At 41.6% G+C, this 20,671-nt stretch overlaps 1 protein-coding gene across 4 annotated transcripts in view; it reads right to left on the bottom strand.

Moving 5' to 3' along the window:
• LPAR1 (lysophosphatidic acid receptor 1) overlaps nt 1-20,671 on the bottom strand; it is a 68,037-nt gene that overhangs the window by 43,427 nt on the left and 3,939 nt on the right. Inside the window, exons 1-2 of one of the 4 annotated variants that reach the window (XM_032205716.1) lie at nt 10,278-10,433; nt 1,327-1,495 (exon numbers count right to left, since the gene is read on the bottom strand). In XM_032205716.1, coding sequence (XP_032061607.1) covers nt 1,327-1,386 — 60 coding nt within the window. In that variant the 5' untranslated portion in view covers nt 1,387-1,495; nt 10,278-10,433. Of the gene's footprint in view, nt 1-1,326; nt 1,496-1,612; nt 1,636-2,512; nt 2,894-10,277; nt 10,434-20,671 lie in introns of those variants that run through there. The other 3 variants (XM_032205715.1, XM_032205717.1, XM_032205714.1) reach the window with 3 other exon arrangements.

The following is a 20,671-nucleotide window of genomic DNA, read 5'->3' as shown; positions in this document are numbered from 1 at the left end:
CTATGAGAAAGGGTGCATTTATTGTAAATACAACAGAACAGTGACCATGCGTATTAGAAAGCCATTTTCACATCAGGTCCTTTACAAGTGGTATCTTTTCTCCCACTCATTCTTGCACCACAGCTGACCGTATTTTTCCTTCAAGAAAACATTTATCCTGAACAGTTATCCCTAAACAGTTACACACATTTCTCATACACAAAGAAGCCTTTCTTCAAAGCAGGAACCCACAGAGACAGTGGTGCAAGTGTCTTTCAGAGCACCAAGGAGATGGCCTGGGGAAGCTTTTCTCCAGAAAGGGAGAAGAGTCCATCAGCAGCCTTGCACCCCAGGACACAGGCAAACATAATCTCTGCTAGGTGTCCTGACCTGCTGTGAAGGCACAAAATCTACCTCCATTTGAAACCAGGAGGAAAAGGAGCACAAAGAAGTTTCCTGCAAACAGATTTTGGGTTCTGCTCTGTGCTCTTTGGTAAGAGCTGCAGTTCTCCTGAGCCAAACTATTTTTGGCAAAGAGAAACAAACAAACAAACAAACAAACAAACACAACAAAAAAGACAAAACAAAGCAAACAAATGAAAAAACCTTCAGATCTCCAATTTTCTGGCAGTGTCATCTACCTTAATCAACGGTAGTACAATGTTCATTAATGTACATACCCTTAAAAGCTTTAACTTGTAACAGACTCTTGGGTCTCAGTGAAGTCAACGGGATTTTGAAAATACTTTCCGAGATGAAATCTTGACTGGTACTAACATCTCCTTTTCTGTTTGTAATATTTACTTCCCCAGCAGGCACAAGTACTTGGCGTTCAGTACATGGAGCAGAAGAAATCGCTTAGGTATTTATAAATATTGAGGCTTAAACACACACTTTGATTCATGAAAGGAAGGTTAGTGTGTTAGTAATTGTAAGTATATGATTAATTTTATTGCTGCTTTTGGCTTAAAACCTTAGCTTTCCTGATACGAGCACTGAACCTGAAATTTTCTGTAGCACTATTCCAACTGAACCCCAACACGACCTTCTTCTTTGTATTCATTATGCACAGTAAAATCAAACCATACTGCAGGGACCACCTACGTAGAAACAATAAAGATCATAATATGCTATATATTTTCTTCTACAAATAGTATTATAACACAGCAATGTAATGCCTCAAAGTATAACAACATTCTTAGCAAATGATGAGTGTTTTCAATACAGTGTTTCAGGGAAAATTCCCTCGATGACTCAGAATTGAGACTGGAAAAAACCTAGGATTTGATGAAGAAATAAAGAGGTTCAGTCAGTTCAGATGTAAGAGTTTCACTGCGATCTCCTCACCTCAATCACTTCAGGTTGCGACATCATGGAGGACGGCACCAAGTCGGTGGGGATATCCATTTTAGCTCAAAATGTCCCTGTTGTCCTTGCACCCCTCCTCTGCACCCGTGAACTTTTGGTAGGAATACGGAGATGCTTCCTCAGATCCTAGTCATGCTGGCATTTGTTCCTGGCAGGAAGGAAAAAAACGTTGAGAATAACAAGAAAACTGGGTGTGCAGTCAACACATGAGCCCCTCAGCTGCTGCAAAACTAGCCTGGCAGTTTGCACCACCCAACCTGCTTACAATGGACTTGCAGGAGAAGTTTCAAAGGGCACCGTGTAATGTGGTACAGAACAGCAAAACTATTCACTCAGCCACACAAAATGGAATTCACAGAAACTGAATACTGCAAGAAGGCCATGCAGACATTTCCAAATAAAGATGGTCACTTGCAGAGTGCTAGAATTGTGTTAACATTTTTTTCCCCAGTGAAAGAAACAACAGAGAAACCTCACAGAAGAGTATGCATACAACTACTTGCTGGAATTTAGGATACATTTATTTTTTCAACTGGTGTTGTTTTACATTTTAGTGAGCACACTACTTTTCTTCTCTGTTAACAAAAATAACATGGAGATTGTAATGAATTTACGTTATCCTATATGTGCTTTAACCTTTTTTTTTTTTTTTTTTCCAGATGCATACAGTAGGTGAACATACTGAACTGCTGATCAGATGATACAACAAAATGGAGCTATTTCTCTAACTATCATGATTATCAAGATTTGACCACCTTCAGCATATGCTTCTATTCTCATGTGCAAAGAAAAGCAAACAAATGGGTAGAAAACTGTAAACAGCCAAGAAATCAAGTCCGTTTAAAAATTCCAGACTGATGCCACTAGAGTTATTAATTTATTTTCCACAATCAGGCCAGACATATATAACATGTCCCACAAAATAGCTACCACAGAAGGGATTTTGGACAAAATCCTATTGCTCACAGTATCTACCACTTCCTACTCTATAAGTCACGGTGGAAAACCTCTCCCACAAATTGTATTCAGCATCCAACAAATACACTAGAAATGATCCCTTACCTAACCAGTATTTCTCAAACAGAGACCATGGTGCAAGCACACAGACAACACTACCACCGCTCCCAGCCTTCGGTTCCCTTTTTCAAAGCCAGCCCTTACTTACCCAGCCAAGAAAGGATAGCTAAGTTGCACTCCACATGGTTTTCTGAGTCATTTTTTTTCTTTTTGTGTGTCTCTGTCTGTGTGTGTGTTCTGTTCGTTTAAACTCAGCCTTCGCACACCACTGTGGAAATTATTCCTCCTTCTTATGAAGCATCATCTTTAAATGCCAGCTCCACATTTCAGCACACCCCAGCCTGCCTTACGTCACGTGTAGCTGACTGGCTCATCTTCCAAGCTCTAGGATCATTTTTTCCATCTTTATATAGCTTTCCAGTGACCCCTATTCTTTCCTATTAATTTCTTGCTAGTAACCTTTCATTCTTTCCACTCCTTGCTCCAAAGTTTTACTACTATGCTCATGTAGAGGACAGAAAATGGAGAGTTAGCATTCCTCCAAGAAAACATTCATTGGAAATCAAAGAGCCAAGCTGCAGATCCTTCAGGCTTCCTATTTCCCTTTCAAAACAAACTTCAGTCTATTTTCTGAAATTCACTAATTTTTCCACTGTGCATGACAGATGAAAGAAACATTAACATACTGTCAACTTGAAACTACTGCTTTCCTGATTCAGAGAAGATTTGCTATTTGACCAAGACTATGACTTTCAGTAAAATTCCATCAAGAGCCTCAAGATCCTCAACTGGCAGATATTTTCATTGTCTTGTGAGCTGTCACAAATGTAACTTAAATAACATCTTACCAGACCTTAGTTTCTGTCATTCTCCAAACATGCTGAAGTACAGCAACAACACTGAACCTACCTTACAGCAGCTCATTGTTAGTTTCTGTTGAAATTTATTCTACTCTCTTACTCCTGAAATGTTGCTGCTGTTGCATAGTGAAGAGAAGAAATATATTACAGATGAAGCAGACTTTAGGGAGGACTATTTTAGACCAAAACTAGATGTGTGCTCAGAATCCTGTTTGCCACATATAGAAAAGAGAAAATTATGATTTATTTATTTTTTTATTTTTTTACTAGAGATCATCACACACCAGAAGAGAAAAACTGACAAAAGAAAAAAAAAAAGTCGTGAATCTTTTCACCCTTTTTCTAGCTCTATGTACTTCTGGTAGTACACCAAGGACAGAATAAGCCTAATCTTGTAGCAGGCAATGAGTACTTTAACACAGATGAGACAATATTTCTGTAGTTATTTTTCACCATCTCTCCAATAAACAGAACCAACAGGATTGGTAAATAAAACACCTAGGCATATGAACATTTATTCTTTCCCCTTCTGCACCTCCCCACATTTTCATTGCTTGTGCTGCACCAATCCCTCAATCTGTGCAGGGAGAAGGAGGGTGCTTCTGTATACACCTTGCATGGCAAAAGGTGTCTCCAACTGGTGCAATAAAAATAAATTTTAAAAAAGCAGGATGCAAAAGACTTAAAAAAAACAACCACCATAGGATTCACCCATGATATCTTGGATGCCATACATGCCACTAAAGCACTACCCTGCTGCTTCTCTGGCTAAAATTCCAGGACTAAGGCACCTGAGGCTCTGCCCACCGAACAGAAGTCATGCATGGGTAGGAATACATGGGTAGGAGTGCACAGATGGAAAGGGACGGGGATGCACAAGATGGGGCCACTGCTGTTTTTGTGCCGTATCAGAGCTATTCAACATCCTGAGCACAACCCGAGTGGTGATGACGACTTTCTGCCAAATGGTTACGCTCCAAAAATCAGCCGAACTGTAAGAGAGTTGGGCTGTACAAAAGGGCTCTCCCCCCTGCTCCCACCCCACCCTGTCTCCTTCAGCAGTAACAAAATGCCGAGGGGATAGAGCTTTCAGTGAGGTGCAAAAACAGGCTGCCTTCTTTCAGGCAAACAAAGGTGGGACCTAACTCAATACCCGTGTGAGTTCAGGGTGGAGCCCTGAGGTTTTCAAGAACTACAAATAAAAGCAATAGGATCTCATAATGAATTTCACTATGGGGCATTACGGCAGAAAATGTAATCTCTATTAAACAGGAAGCCTGCTACACAAAAGCACAGGAGTGGCCCCTTATGATATTTGATGACCTAATGCCTACAATATACTGAATAAAAGTCTCCAAATCTGCAAACAGATTCCCACATATCACTCCCAAACACAGTAATTGCAGGTGCCACATGTGAACACCACTCCATGGAGTCTTCTCTTGGTATAAGTTGCATCCCTACCGAGTCCATCTACAGAACTACCAAAAGAAACATGGGAAAAGACATTGGATCCATATTTAAAATCAGTAAAATGAAGATTATAGACTTTCTTTTTCCTCTGAAAAAATGATTCATCTTCAGAAAATGAAACTTCACCATAAACGACAACACTTGGAAAGTCATTTATGGTAACACACTGTGTTTTCAGGTAACTGAGATAAATCAGCTGGCACTTGACAGAGTGGCAGGTGTCTAACATGAAGACTGGGAGTGCACTCTCACCAAATTAAATGCTGCTCTGAAACACATCATGATTAAGCATCATAATTTCTGGACCAGCTGTCCAAGACCACAGAAAAGAGGAACAATGCAGTTTTGGCATTACTTTGAGTACTTAGGAGAAATGCAATCATGCATCACAGAAACGTAGTCTTGATGGAACCACTTCTAAAACACACATTACAATAACAGAAAAAACGAACACGCCCCACACCTCCCCCTGCACACACAATTATATAGTATAGCACATACATATCTGTGATTTAGAGTGACACAATGGTAGCAACAAATTCTGAATCATTGCACATCTCACCTGGACCACAAATACACACAGTGCCTCTGCTAGAATAAGGCTCTGGGACTGGACAGGAAACTGGATTTTCAGAATTTGGGTTTGTCTCCCATGTCAGATCATATCAGTTTTTCTGCACTGTAGTTGTTTTTCAGCTTAGGTTTTCTGCATTCCTATCACAGCATCCTTTGGTACCACTGCTTCTCTGCAGACATCAAGTTTCTGGCTTAGACGACTTAGAAGATACTAGTTTAGTGTGAACTTGAACCTATTTGGCTCAAAGAAGGCTACCCTCCCTGGCCACCTCTAGCTAATACAAGCCTAACTTGCAGTTACAAAGAGGACAATTTTAAGTACTAATTGACCCCAGATGGCTAGGACCAATAAGCCTGTCAAGGAAAATAGAACAACAACAGTCAAACAACATTTAGAAAGGCAAGAAAATTAGAAAATGATCTGAGAGAGGGGCTCCACTTCCAGATGTCGCTCCAGAGACATTCCTCATTTCATATGGCACCCTAAGCCTTGCCATCCAAGAGCCATCATCTGGCATCACTCACCTCCAGCAGCCTCCTTTGCCAGACAACTGCTGCTTGTAAGCTTGAGCTTGTTCGACACAGAATGACCCTGCCACGGCAGCCTTACAAGGCAAAAAGACAAGGAAGTGTGGTCCAGGGAAGGGCTGTAACCATGACTCAGCCTAGCTGCTGCCTCATTTCTCCACTTGTTAGAGTGATGGCGATAATATAGCCCACCTCTATGCTGCTCCCTGCATCCTGCAGGGGTTTTGCACTCAAAAGGATGACCCACAACTTTACTCAGTGCTCTTGCACCAAGAGGTCTGGATTTGTATTAGCACACTCAATACTTCTTCATTGCTCATTTTAGCTTATGAAGTCTGTGATTGCTCCATTTCATACAGATGGGAGGTTTGGTAGTAATATGACTCTTCCAACCTTTTGTCTTTTAGTTTAAGAAAATCTTTTTTTGGGGGGGAGTTTTTTTTTTTTTTTAATCTTTTAAAAAAATCTTTTTTTTTTTTTTTTTTTTTTTTTTTTTAATAAAGAATAGAAAAAGGGGGGAGATTTTACAACACAAACATGACTTTTCAGTTACCTACTATGGAGGTGTTTCTCTCCTTTTCAGTAACCTCACCATGTTAATAGAACAACAACTACAGATACACTGTCTAGCACATAAAGTACAAATGAAAGGCAGAAAATTAGTTTCAATTTCATGCTGCTAAGAAAGGAGAAGAGAACTTACTATTCTTTCTTCCTTTAATATAGTGACTGCGAGGAACTATTGCAAAAATGTTGGCTTTCTTTTGCACATTGCATACATTGCCCCTTCCTAACATAAAGATATTACCTCTTTTGAGTCCTTATGTTACTTCAGGGAAAGACTTCATTGCATACAACGTTCAGACCTTGAACAGTAGGTGTACACATTTGTTTACATAAATACAATTCACTTGCTTAAAATTATTCAGAAAAAAAAGTATGTTTCACAACAACTCTTCAAATTTATCTTGACATACACTTCAAAGAAATAACAACAAAAAAAAAAATCTGAAAAACCACAGGATATACCAATATGATTTCATAACTGAGCGGAGGTACCAGCAACCGTGAAATGATGGTCTCAGCAGACTGGCACAGGGCAATTCATACCACAGAAATGCAGATAAGGAGTTCTTGGTCTCCGTGAAATTCTTTTAGCATGCTCCAAAGTCTGCTGTCAGCACTGACTTCACCAAAGCACTGAGTCTCTGCAAACCTTTGCATACTGCACTGCATTTTTTTTTACACATTCACTACTTCTCAACTGGCAGAAAAAAAGGAGGAAAAGCTGTGTGCCAGCTCCCTGTCCTGTCACCTCAGGACTTTCCTCCTCCTTTTCACATGGCACGCCTCGTGTGGCGTGTCAGGAAAAGTCTGTCTGCTTCTGTGTCAGGGACCAGCCTGCTGAATCCCGCAGTGAGTTCAGCGCACGGTGTGCCACGACAAACACCTTTGCAGAGTGATCTGCGTAAGAGACGTGAAGCTCCACTGAATGACCTGTCAAAGCATTCTGACAAGCTAAATTAATTCCAGTGGTTATGATCTCTGTGATGCATATTTCCTCCCACTTCCACCCTCTCTGTTTTAGGATGCATTTTGCCTGTAATTGAAGATAGCCTTCTGTGCCCTGAGCTAGCTTGCTCACTAATTAAAAACACTGCAGTACATTAATAGCTATGATTCAGTATTAGGTACAAGAAGCAGAAGATAAAAACAAAAAAGGAAGTAATTTTCCTGGTAGATGGTGTGGCACATTGCTGTGTTCTTACCTTAAATCCTTCTGAACAACTGCAACAAGTTTGCTGTTTTTTTTTTTGTTTTTTTTTTTTGTTTGTTTGTTTGTTTTTTTTCTTACTCAAAGAGTCTCTTTCCTTGCAAAAACCCCTTCAAGTATCTTATGTATCAGAAGAGGGACCTCCCCTTCTCTTCCTTCAAAAGATCTGTCACCATCTTGGAAGCTAGTGTGAAATTAACCATACCTTTCAAACCTCTCTGATGCTGTGTGCATTCAAATACACGTTTTGCTCCACAGTTTCTGCAGCATAGTTGACACCAGCCTGGCTCTCCCCAGCAAGCAGGATAAAGACTGTCTTTGCATCCACTATCCTTTACTATAGCAGTAAGTGGCAGGATAAAGTAACAGCACCAGTTAAGCTGGTTTAGTAGCAGTGAATCTGAAATTACACTGCTGGAGTCAGGAATGATTTTGTCAATAAAAGTACGGAAGGCAACTATCTGTTTCTGATGTCATGTGCACTGACGGCATCATAACAATGTCTATGTATATGCTTATATGAGGAAAAGTTTGCAACTATTAAGCATGTCTTTAGACCTGATGCCATCAAATAGCATGAGTTACACCTGTTGTTACAGCCCATGCAATGCCAGCCTCCATGGTCACGGTGGAGAACACACCTCCTCACAAAGCCCACTCCATTTGCAGTGTTGGCACTATGGTCACCTGCTTGGAGACAGCCTATGCCAGGAAGGTCAGACATTTCTGAGCCTAACTTCACAGTCTAGAAACATGAATTTAATGAAATTTGCTAGTATATAGATAAGTTCAGGCACAATGATGAGAAATCCCTCCCTTACAGAAACTGCAAAAAATGAAGAGTAAAACATACACGATTGTCTCTTTTCCACTAGCAAGAGTTCATAGCACAAAAGTTACATCCAGCCCAAAGCGCAAGGCCAATTTTTTTCAGTTTGAGTGGAAAGACCTATCACAGACTAAAGATGCCACGAAACCAAGCTACCTGTTCAGTCCTGCAGAAAAAAATAATAATCAAGACACTCACAGAAAACATAGTAAAGTTTTCTGCACTGTTGTTATGTTATCACATCAGATGGGAGCCAAAAATTGTGTTTTAGACATAGACTACAAGATGCTTATATAAATAACAACCCATCCCCAGAATGCAGCACACACATTGCCCAGACTGCAACTGGAAATTAATCCATACCCAGGGACACTTTTCCATCAAATCCCTGGCTCTGTGGAGAAATTAATTAGTCATTTCTTTTCACTAATCAATGGTTAATTCACTTTGGCATTAAAGGCCAGTTATTTGTAGACACAGTTTAAGAGATGAAACACTCTCTTTTGCAGGCTGAGTGAGTTAATCCAATAACATCAATTTCCATCCAGGTAATTTCTGCTCTCAGGATATCTGTACCAGTGATGTAATGCACTGGTTACGCACAAACATTTCCACAGCAATTATTAAAAGAAAAGAAGGATGCATTTCTAACCTGATACAACAAATTAACAACAGGCAACAAATTAAGCGGCTAAATAAAAGGCTGAAAAGGGAGGAAAGGAGTGAGAAAGGGAGTAAGGGAGGAAGATACACGAATAATGCAGTATTTTACATGCTTCACAGTCATCAACAAATGACTAGTTAGTAGTACCCAACCTGGCAGCTGCAGTGGAGCGTTGATCTGGTTGGCCCCAAAACCACAGTTGGGTGGCACTAACCCCTCCCTCCTGCAGTCTCCGTTTGGCTATATGGCAGGGCGATGAGGTTTCGCAATAATATCCATGGAGCTGGTGGCCGCCTCCCAAGGCACAGAGCTGTAGAAGCACTACCAGAGCTCCAGCGTGCACAGGACGTCCAGTGAGAGCTTGTGACAGAGCCAGCAGCAGGGCAGGCTAACACGGCCTTCTGCAGAAGCACGGAGGGACAGCAGGAGCCTCCGGCAAGACCTCTGGGCAGCACGTGCCTGCTACCTGCTGCCTCACCACTGGCATGCTCTGGCCCGCTGAGGAGCAGCAGCACCCCAAGGTCAGGTCACGAGAGTGGAGATCCCCTGCTCCAGCTGCTCAGAAACATCCTGCTTTTATCCCGTGCACATCATCTGCTTTCTGGCTCATCTCAGGCTGTTACGATCTGAGCACTTGTGACATCGGCAGCAAGAAAAGCAGAAGGACAAAAACTTTCACAAGCCCAGACCTAACCCAGCCCCTGAACATGTCAAAGCAGATACTGTTTACACTGCTGCTGCTCCGTCTTCAGGATGAAAAAGTCCTGAACAATTGTCTTGGAAGAGATTCAGCGTTACAAAATACTCACAGTATCAGGGATTTTATTATTGCTGTGGTCCAACATTACCAATACATCTGTTTCTGTGTTTGCATGATGTCGGCTTTGATTGCATGATGCATACTTTTTGCATAATACATGCATGACCACATCTTAGCCACCAGCAGCATCAACAGCATGATGCTTGTTTACCAGTACGCCACCCCACAGATTGCTTGACCGAGAACAGCATCTCTGTCTGGAGCATTTAGCTTCCACGTAAACCAAAATAACAATAAAAAACTCCTTGGGAAATTTAATGTCAACTTGCCCATCCATCTGAAAAGCATCTACCAAAAAATTTCAGCTAACTTAGAGAGCTAACTTAGTAAGTCCAAATAAAAATGCAGAAATCCAAGAGGGTATCACTAAAACATAAAGAGGAACTCACCTTTTCTACTCTGTCTTTTGCTTTCAGCCAATTCACACCTGTACACCTCCAAGGTTTTTAATAAGGTGCTCCAGGGGACTTTGCAGCTTCCTGCAGCTAGAAAAGGCTGATGTTTTCCATTGCCTCAGTCTTTCATGTTCAGGAGCACAATACAAATCTTAGCCTTCCTTAGACAGGGAAGAAAGGTGAGGTTTTCAGCAGTAATCCAAGGCTAAAAAGAAAATTATTTCAGCACATGATAAAATTTGCACTCACATTGGGTAGGAGCCTTCCACAACACAATGATCAACAGAGAACCTCAAAACGATGTCATCTGCACTGGCAGCTCAGCCTGTGCTTCGAAAAAATGACATCAGCCATACTTCTCTGAATAGGGGCTCTGTAGCTAATCAGGAAGAGATCATTGTTCTGGCCTCAAGAATTAGTAATTCTTGAGTACTGCAAGACTGCTGCTAAATCTTTCCGTGACAGACTGCAGCCAGCAAAGAGCTCAGCAGGGAATGCAGAAACGTGTCAGGTGGAGCCTCCTCGCCAAGCAGCCTTATGAACTCTGCAGAGAGTGGAACTGCACCTACCTCAACAGTGCACCATTATGGAGGAAATCCATCACGTTACTCCTTTACCACACACTTTGCTTATTTACAACAGTAAGAGAGTAGTGCTATGCAGAGTCACTCCCTCCAAGAAACCATCTGCTTACATTACATTGGGCAGGAGAAAAACCTGCCCAGTCATCCCAGCAGGGCAACAGCAGAGCCTCTACCCATCCAAAAAAAAATAATAATAATAAAAAAAAAAAAATAGTGGAAGATCAATTTGAATATATATAAAAGAAAAAATCTCTATCCACAAACTTGCAGTGCAAAAATTTTAGTAGACCATACACTATCCTGAAGCATTCAGCTTGCAGGGAAATCATTTCCATAAGCCAGCCTGGCTTGCCTTTCACCATGCCTCATTGCCCTTTTGAAGATGACAAAAGCAGGCTGACCACAGCTATGCACTGGGTTTCACCAAAGGGCAGACAGCTCAAACATCTGCAATTAACCTGTGCATTTGTGCCTTTCTCCTTTAGCTACTGTAATGCTGATCCCCAGAAACATCCTATAGATGTCCTTCTGTGGCCACCACAAAGTCTCTTTAGTAAGATGAATATTCCTAAGATTGCAAGCTACTCCTTTTTCTTGGAATTGTTTCAGTCTTTGTTTGTTTTGTTTTGTCTTCTTGTTTTTTGTTGTTGTCTGTTCGTTTATCCTGGCAAACCAAGAGCCTGATCCTGTGCCCATGAAATTCTCATGTGTTTTGTGGATGACCCTAATGACAGGCAAGGAAGGCAGGAGGACTCCCACTTCCCCAAGCATCTGCTACAGGTCCATCCCTGCTGAAGTCAGAGAGCCCTGACCCCCCTTGCTCTGCTACACATACCTACACAACTTCCTCTTGCTGGTTACTCACGGCAAAAGGTATTTGAGGAGATGGCTGGGAGACGTCACTACAGTGTTGGTGGAAGCAGAACGGGTGCTTATTTAGCCAATTGTGACATTTGTTTTCAGATTAATTGAAATGCCCAAGAACATCCTGAAGGGAAAAAAAAAACGCATCTTCCCTCCTCTGTGTCAGTGGTAGCAAGAGGGTCACTTAAAAGGTCTTTTCTAAGGCACATAAGCATCCTATCATGAAGGCAAGAAACTAAACATTGCTGTATCTGATTTAAAAAAAAAAAAAAAAAGTAAAAAAAAAAAGAAAAAAATTAAAAAAAAAAAAGAAAAAAAAAGAGTGTTTCTAGTTTTCTGTGTCCAAAACAATTAACTCCTTTGCCTCAGGATATTTTAGGGGACGTGCATCTTTACTATTTTGACTTCTAAAATTAAAAAGCAAATGCTATGTTTTACTAATAAGTAGATAACACATTTTGAATAACACATTTTGAAAGAACAAATCCACAGTATTTGGTTTTGTAACGTGAAATCATAAATGCACTCTCCCTAAATCTTGTCAGTTATGGTACAGAGTGAATTCCACCTAGCTGGAGGCTAATCCACAAGGCATGCAGCAGCACTCCAAGTTTCTCTTCATACTGCTCAGATGAGCTTCAAAGAACTCAGGAGGCACTCGTCGTATCTTAACATTTTTGCTAAAAGTGCCACCACCATGCTGTCCATAACCTTCTCTTCCCCCACTGAACACAAGACACCTTTTCTCACTCTGCTACATATTGAGCTCTCTAGAATCTTATCTGCCATCAGACAAAACTTCTGTTTGGTTTGTTTAGGTGTCCCTCTTAAAAGTCTTTTGTGTACTTCCCAGACCAAGGTCAGTTTGCACTATTCAATTTCCATTCCCTCACTTGCTCAGCTTTTTTTTTTTCCTGCTTATTTTTATGCTATTTCTGTTCTACAAACATCTGTTGGACAGCATATTCTTGTAATTTCTCCATAATTATACTTCATCTTTTCTTGAAGCTTCCTACTTCTCTGAAAAGCTTCTTCTGAGCTCTGTCTGAAAGATCTAAGAAATTCTGCGTGGCTTCCTCAGTTTTCTCATTTTCCTGAATTTCCACCTTTTACACCAACATGTCAACCTCTGATAGGCTGCCTTCCCATCACCAGTCAGAACATCTAGACTTATTTCAGTCATTACCTATCAGCAGTATAGCTTCTCCTAACAACCTTCATTAATTCTTGCACATTAAAGACTGCTTAGAGATGCTTTTTACTTTGCCACTCAGCAAAGCTGCAGAGCCTCCTCCTGCTCTCAGCTGAGGGGGTGAGTGGGCATCTACCACCACAGGGATGCTGGCTGGCATGTATGTGTTTCTTCAGTTATATTAGGAGCTTCTTCACCAAAATGATCAGTTTGGCATAAGATAAAATGAACAAGCAAACAGAAAAAGCAACAAACGAACTAAAAAAAAAATTTAATTTAATTCTTTAAAGTATCTGTACTAACCACAGCATCAGCTGCAATAAACAATTGTAGGCAGCAGCTGCTCTATTGTTCATTTTCTCTTTCCTTTTTTTTTTTTTTTCTTTGAATCAGTGAATGTTGGAATAATAAGATATCCCTGAAAGTGAACTTCTGATTTCCTTCTTTCAAGTACAGACAATGTAGACTAGGAAAACGCCAGAGTAATAACTCATGCCATCAATGAATTTCAACATCATTCCATTACTCTAAAATAAACTTTATAAAAGAATCACCAGAAAAGAAGAGAAAAATATGCGTAGACACTGACTGCTGGAAAGTAACACCAATGTGCTCAGGCTTATGTAAACAAGTAACTTCAATGTGGATGGTCTCTCAGAGCACAACCACAAGGAAACTGCCGTCATATGACAATGTTTTCATAATCTGCACTTTCATCATAATGACTTCTGAAGTACCGAATGCTTCTAAAATAAGCTATTTCAAAACAATTTCTGAAACTCTTTCAAAATGGTTTATTCCTACAGGCAGACTTGAAATTTGAAGAGTTTAACCAACGGGGAGAAAAGTTCAAAGTCACCATGGATAGCTCATCCTTTAGGATGCATCATTAACTGTCACCAGCATCACTGGGGTGGGGGCATGCAAAAAGGAAATGCAGTGCATACTTTTGTCCTCCTCCATTATAAACAATGACAAAACCCAAGCAAGGAGATGCTCACTGAAGCCATTCTGAATGCCAGGATTGAAAGCAGCAGCTTTCACAACACAGAGCCAAGAGGGGAGGCATGGCCTCTCACAGGTAGTGGAGAGAATTTAACTAAGAGTTAACTAAGAGAACTCTCCTCATTACTTTTCTTCGTAATCAATAAGACAACAGTAGGCTAAATCCTCGTATCAAGGTATAAATCACCATTTAAAATACGAAGATGCGTCCTCAGCAGGAAAAGCAGCAAGAAATGTTCTTCATAATAACTTACAGAGTTCTACTATGTCTTTCAAAAAATAAAAAGCAAAGTAATACAATTCAACACTTCCATGGATCAGCAACATAGACTCCATCTGCTAACCCTACCTGACATGATCCACTTCTTGTTTAAAACATAAAGAAGTAGTAGTAGTCTGGCATTCTTCTGAAACGAGTTTGTATTTAGACGTTCAGGCATTATCCTTTTCACTGGATAAAAAACATCTGGATGATAACAGAATGTCACAATTCTCTAAACAGCTCTGAGGGGGACCGAAGTTAAAGCAAATACACCCCCTCCACACACACACACAAAACACATGTTCATTCTTCAGACAAAATGAACCACCACGAAATACAATAATCTGGAAATGCTGAAGCCAAGGAAGTCCGCAATTAAGCATGCCAAACCCCAAACCTCAAATTACAAAACGTACCATCTTAATATAGATCTGCATGGACCCTGACCAATGGTGTGCAAACAGGAGTTTAATTAAGTTTATCTGAAGCAGAAATATGCCCCCCAACCCCCACAGAAAACTACACAAAAGACTGCAAGGCATCAGCTTAATGTGGTTCAGGCCAGCACCAACGCAGTAACTGTTTATCAATCTCTCAGAACAAACTAGAATTAACACTCAAGCTGATTCAGAAATATTTCTGTAACATCTGCATCAGTTCAATTGGCCGTTATCCTGGTAATTTCTGCTGCACTGCATTTTGCATAGCTAAGCCAAACGAAGTCTGAAAGAACTTAGAATTGACAACGAGGAAGAATTATCTTAATGGCAGGGTTTAAATTCCCTGTTCTCACGTCATTGCTTTTTCCCAAGGCCACAAACAAACTTATCTGATGGACAGCAGTGACCCAGAAATAAGATCTTACCTTTGATCTCACCACAATGGAGGGACAATGAACCCAGTAGCTCAAGACAACAAAAATCCTAATGTTGACAAATGAAAGGTAATTACTTCTTGCCCACCATGCAAGTGTGCTCACAACAATACACGTGGAGTTTGTGAGCCCATGATGTAAAACTGGGGTTGGATGCTAATTTCTGGGTGGGGATCAAAAGGACTTCTTTTAACCCCCTGGTCCACACTATATGCGTCTCCATCTACACTGCCCTGCCTCTACCAGCTGCAGCTTTTGAGGAACAACATTTAGGGATGATCAGGAAGCCATATACCCCCACAACATCCTGGGAGCAGCACCTCCAGAGGTATTCACTAGAGAGCTGCAGCAAAGTATGGGGTTTTGGCCTCAGGTAGCTCATTCTGATCATTCCACAAATTCAAGATTTATAAATACAAATCACTTCTGAAACATGCCCCGAAACGATGGAGAAAACACCAAAATTTCATCACATTCCCCTCCAACCCTTCCCCTCTCAATTATCAGGTTAGGTTTGATACAGCTCAGGCTGCTGCATATCTGAATATGCAGGTAAACACAGGGGATTAGCACGCAGCTTGACTAATTCCCTTTAAGAGTTGGCTTGGATTAACTCTGAGTTGTGTTTAGCAGACGGGGCTTTCAGGGCATACAAGAGGTCACGTGAATTAAGTAGGTTGTTGTAAATTCACACCATACTTCAATGATTACTCAGCTTCTCTGACTAGGTCCTCTGCATATGTACCGTCCAGCAGGAACGACATATTTCAGGCAGTGTGTCTGGGAGATACCAGGAATTCAGGAGGAAAAAAAAAAAAAAAAGCCAGAAGGCAGAATGCAATTGATGTGAAAACAAAAAAAAATAAATAAAAATAAGTACTTTCAACATTTATACAATGAGGGAAAAGTTTGTGTCCGAGCACTAGCCAGTCTCTCTCTTACTTCTTGTCAGATGCACTGCTTTGCACAAGTTTTAAAGAGCAAAGAAAGGGAAAAAGTAGTTTGATTAAAAAAATGCAACTGTAGAAAAATTGATTATTATATATTAAAAAAAAAGAGAAAAAAAAAGAAAAAAACATTAAACAAACAAACAAACAAACAAAAATAGAATTAAGTAGTTTGCCTCAAATGTTTTCCTTGGACCTTACTTTACCACAGGCACAAACACCTGAGCGCACACACACACACATACTCCAAAGCCTTGTTATGACAGATAGCAGAAGCACTACTGAGGAACCATTACAACTCTTTTTGTGGTCGTACACCTAAACTAAGGAGTCGAAGGGATTCGGGCCACATGAGGGGAGCATGCTGCTGTCCACCCCTCCACCAGACTTCTTGGGCATTCCAGAGGGGCACCCAGCTCATCCCCGAGAGCAAAGCTGAAGGACCGAGCCCACTGATGACGATCCATCTCTCCCAGGGCTCAGCAGCATCCTCGAGGTTGGCCAAACTTTTGCAAACATGCACACAGCGCTCTAGCTGAATCAACACCGTTTTGGAGAAACCCAGTGCTTGTTGCTCGGCCAGCCCCTGTGGATGATGCTGCACTGCTGGGACCCACTGCTGGGTCCCGCTGTAGCTCTGCCTCCAAGGATGCTCCACTCACCCCAGCAGACAACCAGCCACGCCTGTCGGGATGCATTAGGCAGTGTAACTCACCAAATCCTCAAAGTTTCCTGGTATAACTATATTGGCACCCCCCTCTAGTGGAGATGCAGCTCACACCAGTGAGAGTCCCTTCTGCACAGTTGCAGAGGGGGAATACAGATCAAACCTCAAGCAGAAATGACAGAGGGGGATACGGGGCAGGGATTGCTTCTGGCAGAGCTGTGGGAGCCAGAGGCACAGCAGCATCATGCCGGGGCCCGCTGCTGACTGAGACACATGGCCTGTCTTGGCAGATCCGAGGGAGGATGGTATTTTCTCTCCCTCCCTTCCCACATGCCTGCCGATGCTAAAGTGCAGATGCTGTGGTGCCAAAAAGCAACTGCTTTCCCAAAATGATCATGCTGAGAGCCCCTTTGTGCAGTCCTTGTGGAGCACTCAGAAAAAAATAAATAGATAGAAGTTAACCAAGTCTCTCGATCTGAAGTTTGTCACAAAAATCTGGACAACGTAGTTTCTGCTCATAAGGAACTACATGAAGGAGACACTGAGGATGCAAACTGCAGAGCCACAGCAGAAATGTTTGTCGAGGCGTCTTAGTTTTAAGGCATTTCTGTGTGTTCAACAATCACGTGGTTCCCTCCTGTCATCAGGTTGTCATCAGCTTGCACAGCTCTCCCTGCATGTTTTTCTCTAGGCTGAGCCTCTTAGGATGCTTTTGCTTGTGAAGCTTAAGCAAGGAACAGAAACACACTGCATTTGTTGGAGAATCAGGCAACGAGCTGTGCTATTCCTATCAGCTGTTTGCAAAAATGCAAAGTTTCTACGGACCTGTTTTAAGCCTATTCACTAATTACCTGAATTGCTTTGATCACAGCAATATCCTGCAGTTTCAGTCACCTTGCAGTCTCAGTTGCATGGGGCATGTGAAATTGGATGCTGCAACGGCTGTAAATAAGGAACTTGAGGACAGCAAACATTGATTTGGAAAAGCCATCTCCAGTTTGCATACTTGCTGTAAGGGGATACACTCTGTTCTCAGGTGCAGTTTTTATGAGTTCCATCCAAAGAGGAGCAAAATGAACTTGACCTGTAGCTAGCCACATAGGGACAGCTCTCAAATCACAGATACTGTGCTCAGTGCAGGTGCTGCAGCATTTTGGGAGGGACTGCAAGCAAAAACAGAGACCACTGAGCCCCATAGACAGTTATGGATGTGTCCTTTAAGTACAACATATCACATTTACAATGGTATTCCTTGAATACTGTATACTTCTCCAAACATTGACTATCATTTAGTTACCATGCTGCAACATCTGAGCAAAATGATAAGCAAATCCAGCTTCCTGGACAAGGCACAGGAAGCACAGACTGTGTTGGAGTACTGGCCTTGTGTCTACAAGAGGGGGAATTTTTCAAACCATATTATAACACCATCCTGAACTCGACACATGGACAGAAATAGCTGAATGTCCCAAGAATCACTTACTGAAAGCTAAGACTTCCCTTCTTGACTGAATCTAAATGATGTTGATGGTACACACGTCTTTAAATGTGACTCCCAGTAGGTCCCAGGTGTCACTGGCACAGAGGACAAGGTGCTCCTGTACCCGGGTCTGGTTCCTCCTGACAAGATGGGAATGCCCGGGGTATTCTCGATGTGACCCAGAGAACTTTCAAGATATCGTCTTGTACCAGTAATTTGCCAAAAACCCATCAGCCTGACTTGTCAGCAGAGCTGTGTACACATTTGCAAAGATACCTTCTTCCAAGTGCAATATTCACGTACCATGAGGTATTAGTATGGAATTTACTGTGCAATGCTTTCCTTTGGGACTTACAGGCTTATTGTCTTCTGTCTGAACCTCTTCTGGTTTGTTGTACACTCCTCTGGCAATTTCCTGAATGATTTTGTGCTTCAACAATTAGTTTTATATGTTTAAAGCTATGAGGCAACTGCAGATATGTACTAAAATGTTTAATCCTAAAGCATAACCTGGGGCAATGTAGTCAAATTGTCCCTCTACATCCTACATTACAGCTTCATTACCACATCAAAGCAACGCCTTTTCACTGCAGCTCACCTCACCACTGTACATACCTTGTAAAGCTACAGACCCAGTCTCTCCAGGGAATTGCTGGAAACATACCTGTCACGGTATGCATGGGAACAGTAGCTACACAAACAGGCATCTCGTGCACACAATTTCCTTCTACTAGCTGTAATGTTGATGAAAGCACTCACTGCAGCTGCATTCACTCTCTCCTGCAACCACCAGCAGCAGCCCAGAGGCTTCAGGACACCATCTTGTAGGTCCAACCCCCAGGCTGAAAACAGATTGCACTACTCACCACTGAACATTCAGTGAAATCCATTGGCTATGGATCCTTTACCAATACCGCATTACAACAGACAAATGACACTCAGCACACTTGTAAGGTATTACAAGTAGATATTACTCCTGAGAGGTTAGCAGTCCTTCTCCTTTCCTGCAAATGCCAGTCCAAAGCGTAACCAACCATGTAAAAAATGGATGTGACCTGTACAGCACTTCCTTGACTGCTCAGATACCTGTAAGTTTTTGCTGGAGTTCATGTTAAGCTCAGCAGCCCTAAATAATCACTCACCTTCAAAGGAAGGCACAAGTTTCACTACTTTTTATTTATTTATTTATTTATTTTAAACAAAGCTGCAGCTAGCTTCTTCATGACAAAGAAAAAGAGGGAAAAAAGAGGATACTGCCCTAGTTGTACATACATTTTTCCATCCAGGCTGAAAACAATCATCCCCAAATGGCTAAATAACTTCTAAGAAAAGTCTCTGCAAACTGCTCCCATAAATAATGTGCTGGCACCATTTCGTATTTGACACACACTCCCTAAAAAGAGGGGGAGGAGGGAGGGAGAGGGGCTTACAATGAAAAACAGTATGCATTTCCTTTGCCAGACTTTTACCACTCTAAAAATCTCCAGCATTTTGTACAGAAAGATTTTGCCTTTGATGTCAATCCAACGCTTTTTTGCTTGCTCCTGCAAGCAGTACAGTATGCAATACATTTTCTAACTGGCAAAGAAACAGTGCACTGTCTAGAGAGTGCCTGTGAAATTCACCCTACTCAGAGGGTCACTGCAGCATGTAAATTCCTGAGGAAAAGGTGAAATGGTGTGCAGGCCTCACACTGGTGTATTGCACAGAGGTGAACTTCATCATATGCAGACACCCAGCTCATCATCACTTTTTTCCAACAGTTTAGAAAAATGAATTCTGGAGAGGTTTGCCTGTTATTCACAGAAGCAGATGCAGAAAGACAATATTAGACTCGCATACTTGGCACCTTTGTATTCTTAAATAGAAGGTGAAAGCACCTCCAAATGTTATCTGGGGTATGCCACGCAGAAGCCAAAGAAAATAAGCAGTTCCAACGCCTCTTGAGTTAAAGTAACTTTAAACAAAAATAATCCAGTCGGCACAAAAATGCGGCGCAGTTCTCACAAGTGGTACCTGTGGCGAAAACACCACATGTGATGTGATGAACAATGTTCGTTTTATGAATAAATTCTTCTGTACCCTGGGGTAAAGGCGCCGGCACTCTCCCGTTTATGTGAGCTCACGTAATTGCCGACGTTATCTGGGTCAAGAAGGAGCTCGATCCAGTCGGACATGAAGGCAGGACTCAGAAAAATGTGTTTAACAAACCACTCCAGGCTGTGCCTGTCAGGAAAAGCTGAAGACTTTGCACTGCTCCAAGCATGGCTATTGTTCCCCCACACAGAAATGCAGAGCCTGAACCACCTCAAAAGGTCTGTTTCAAGGGCTTGTTGGAGAAATGCAATGATCATGGAGTGGGGCCGTGTGGGATGAGTCCATGTGTTTTCTACCTGAACTGACACTAAATGGGCTCTTTTCCTTACCAGCACTAAACATTGAACAAACGAATACTATTTCAAGAATCAGAGGCACCAGATATTAAAAATGAAGAAACAATTTAATCCTAGAGT

The sequence above is a fragment of the Aythya fuligula genome, chromosome Z (assembly GCF_009819795.1).
Source record: "Aythya fuligula isolate bAytFul2 chromosome Z, bAytFul2.pri, whole genome shotgun sequence".
Classification (NCBI taxonomy): Eukaryota; Metazoa; Chordata; class Aves; order Anseriformes; family Anatidae; genus Aythya; species Aythya fuligula.
The sequence above is the reverse complement of the archived record's forward strand: the minus strand, read 5'-3'. Positions and strand labels throughout refer to the sequence as shown.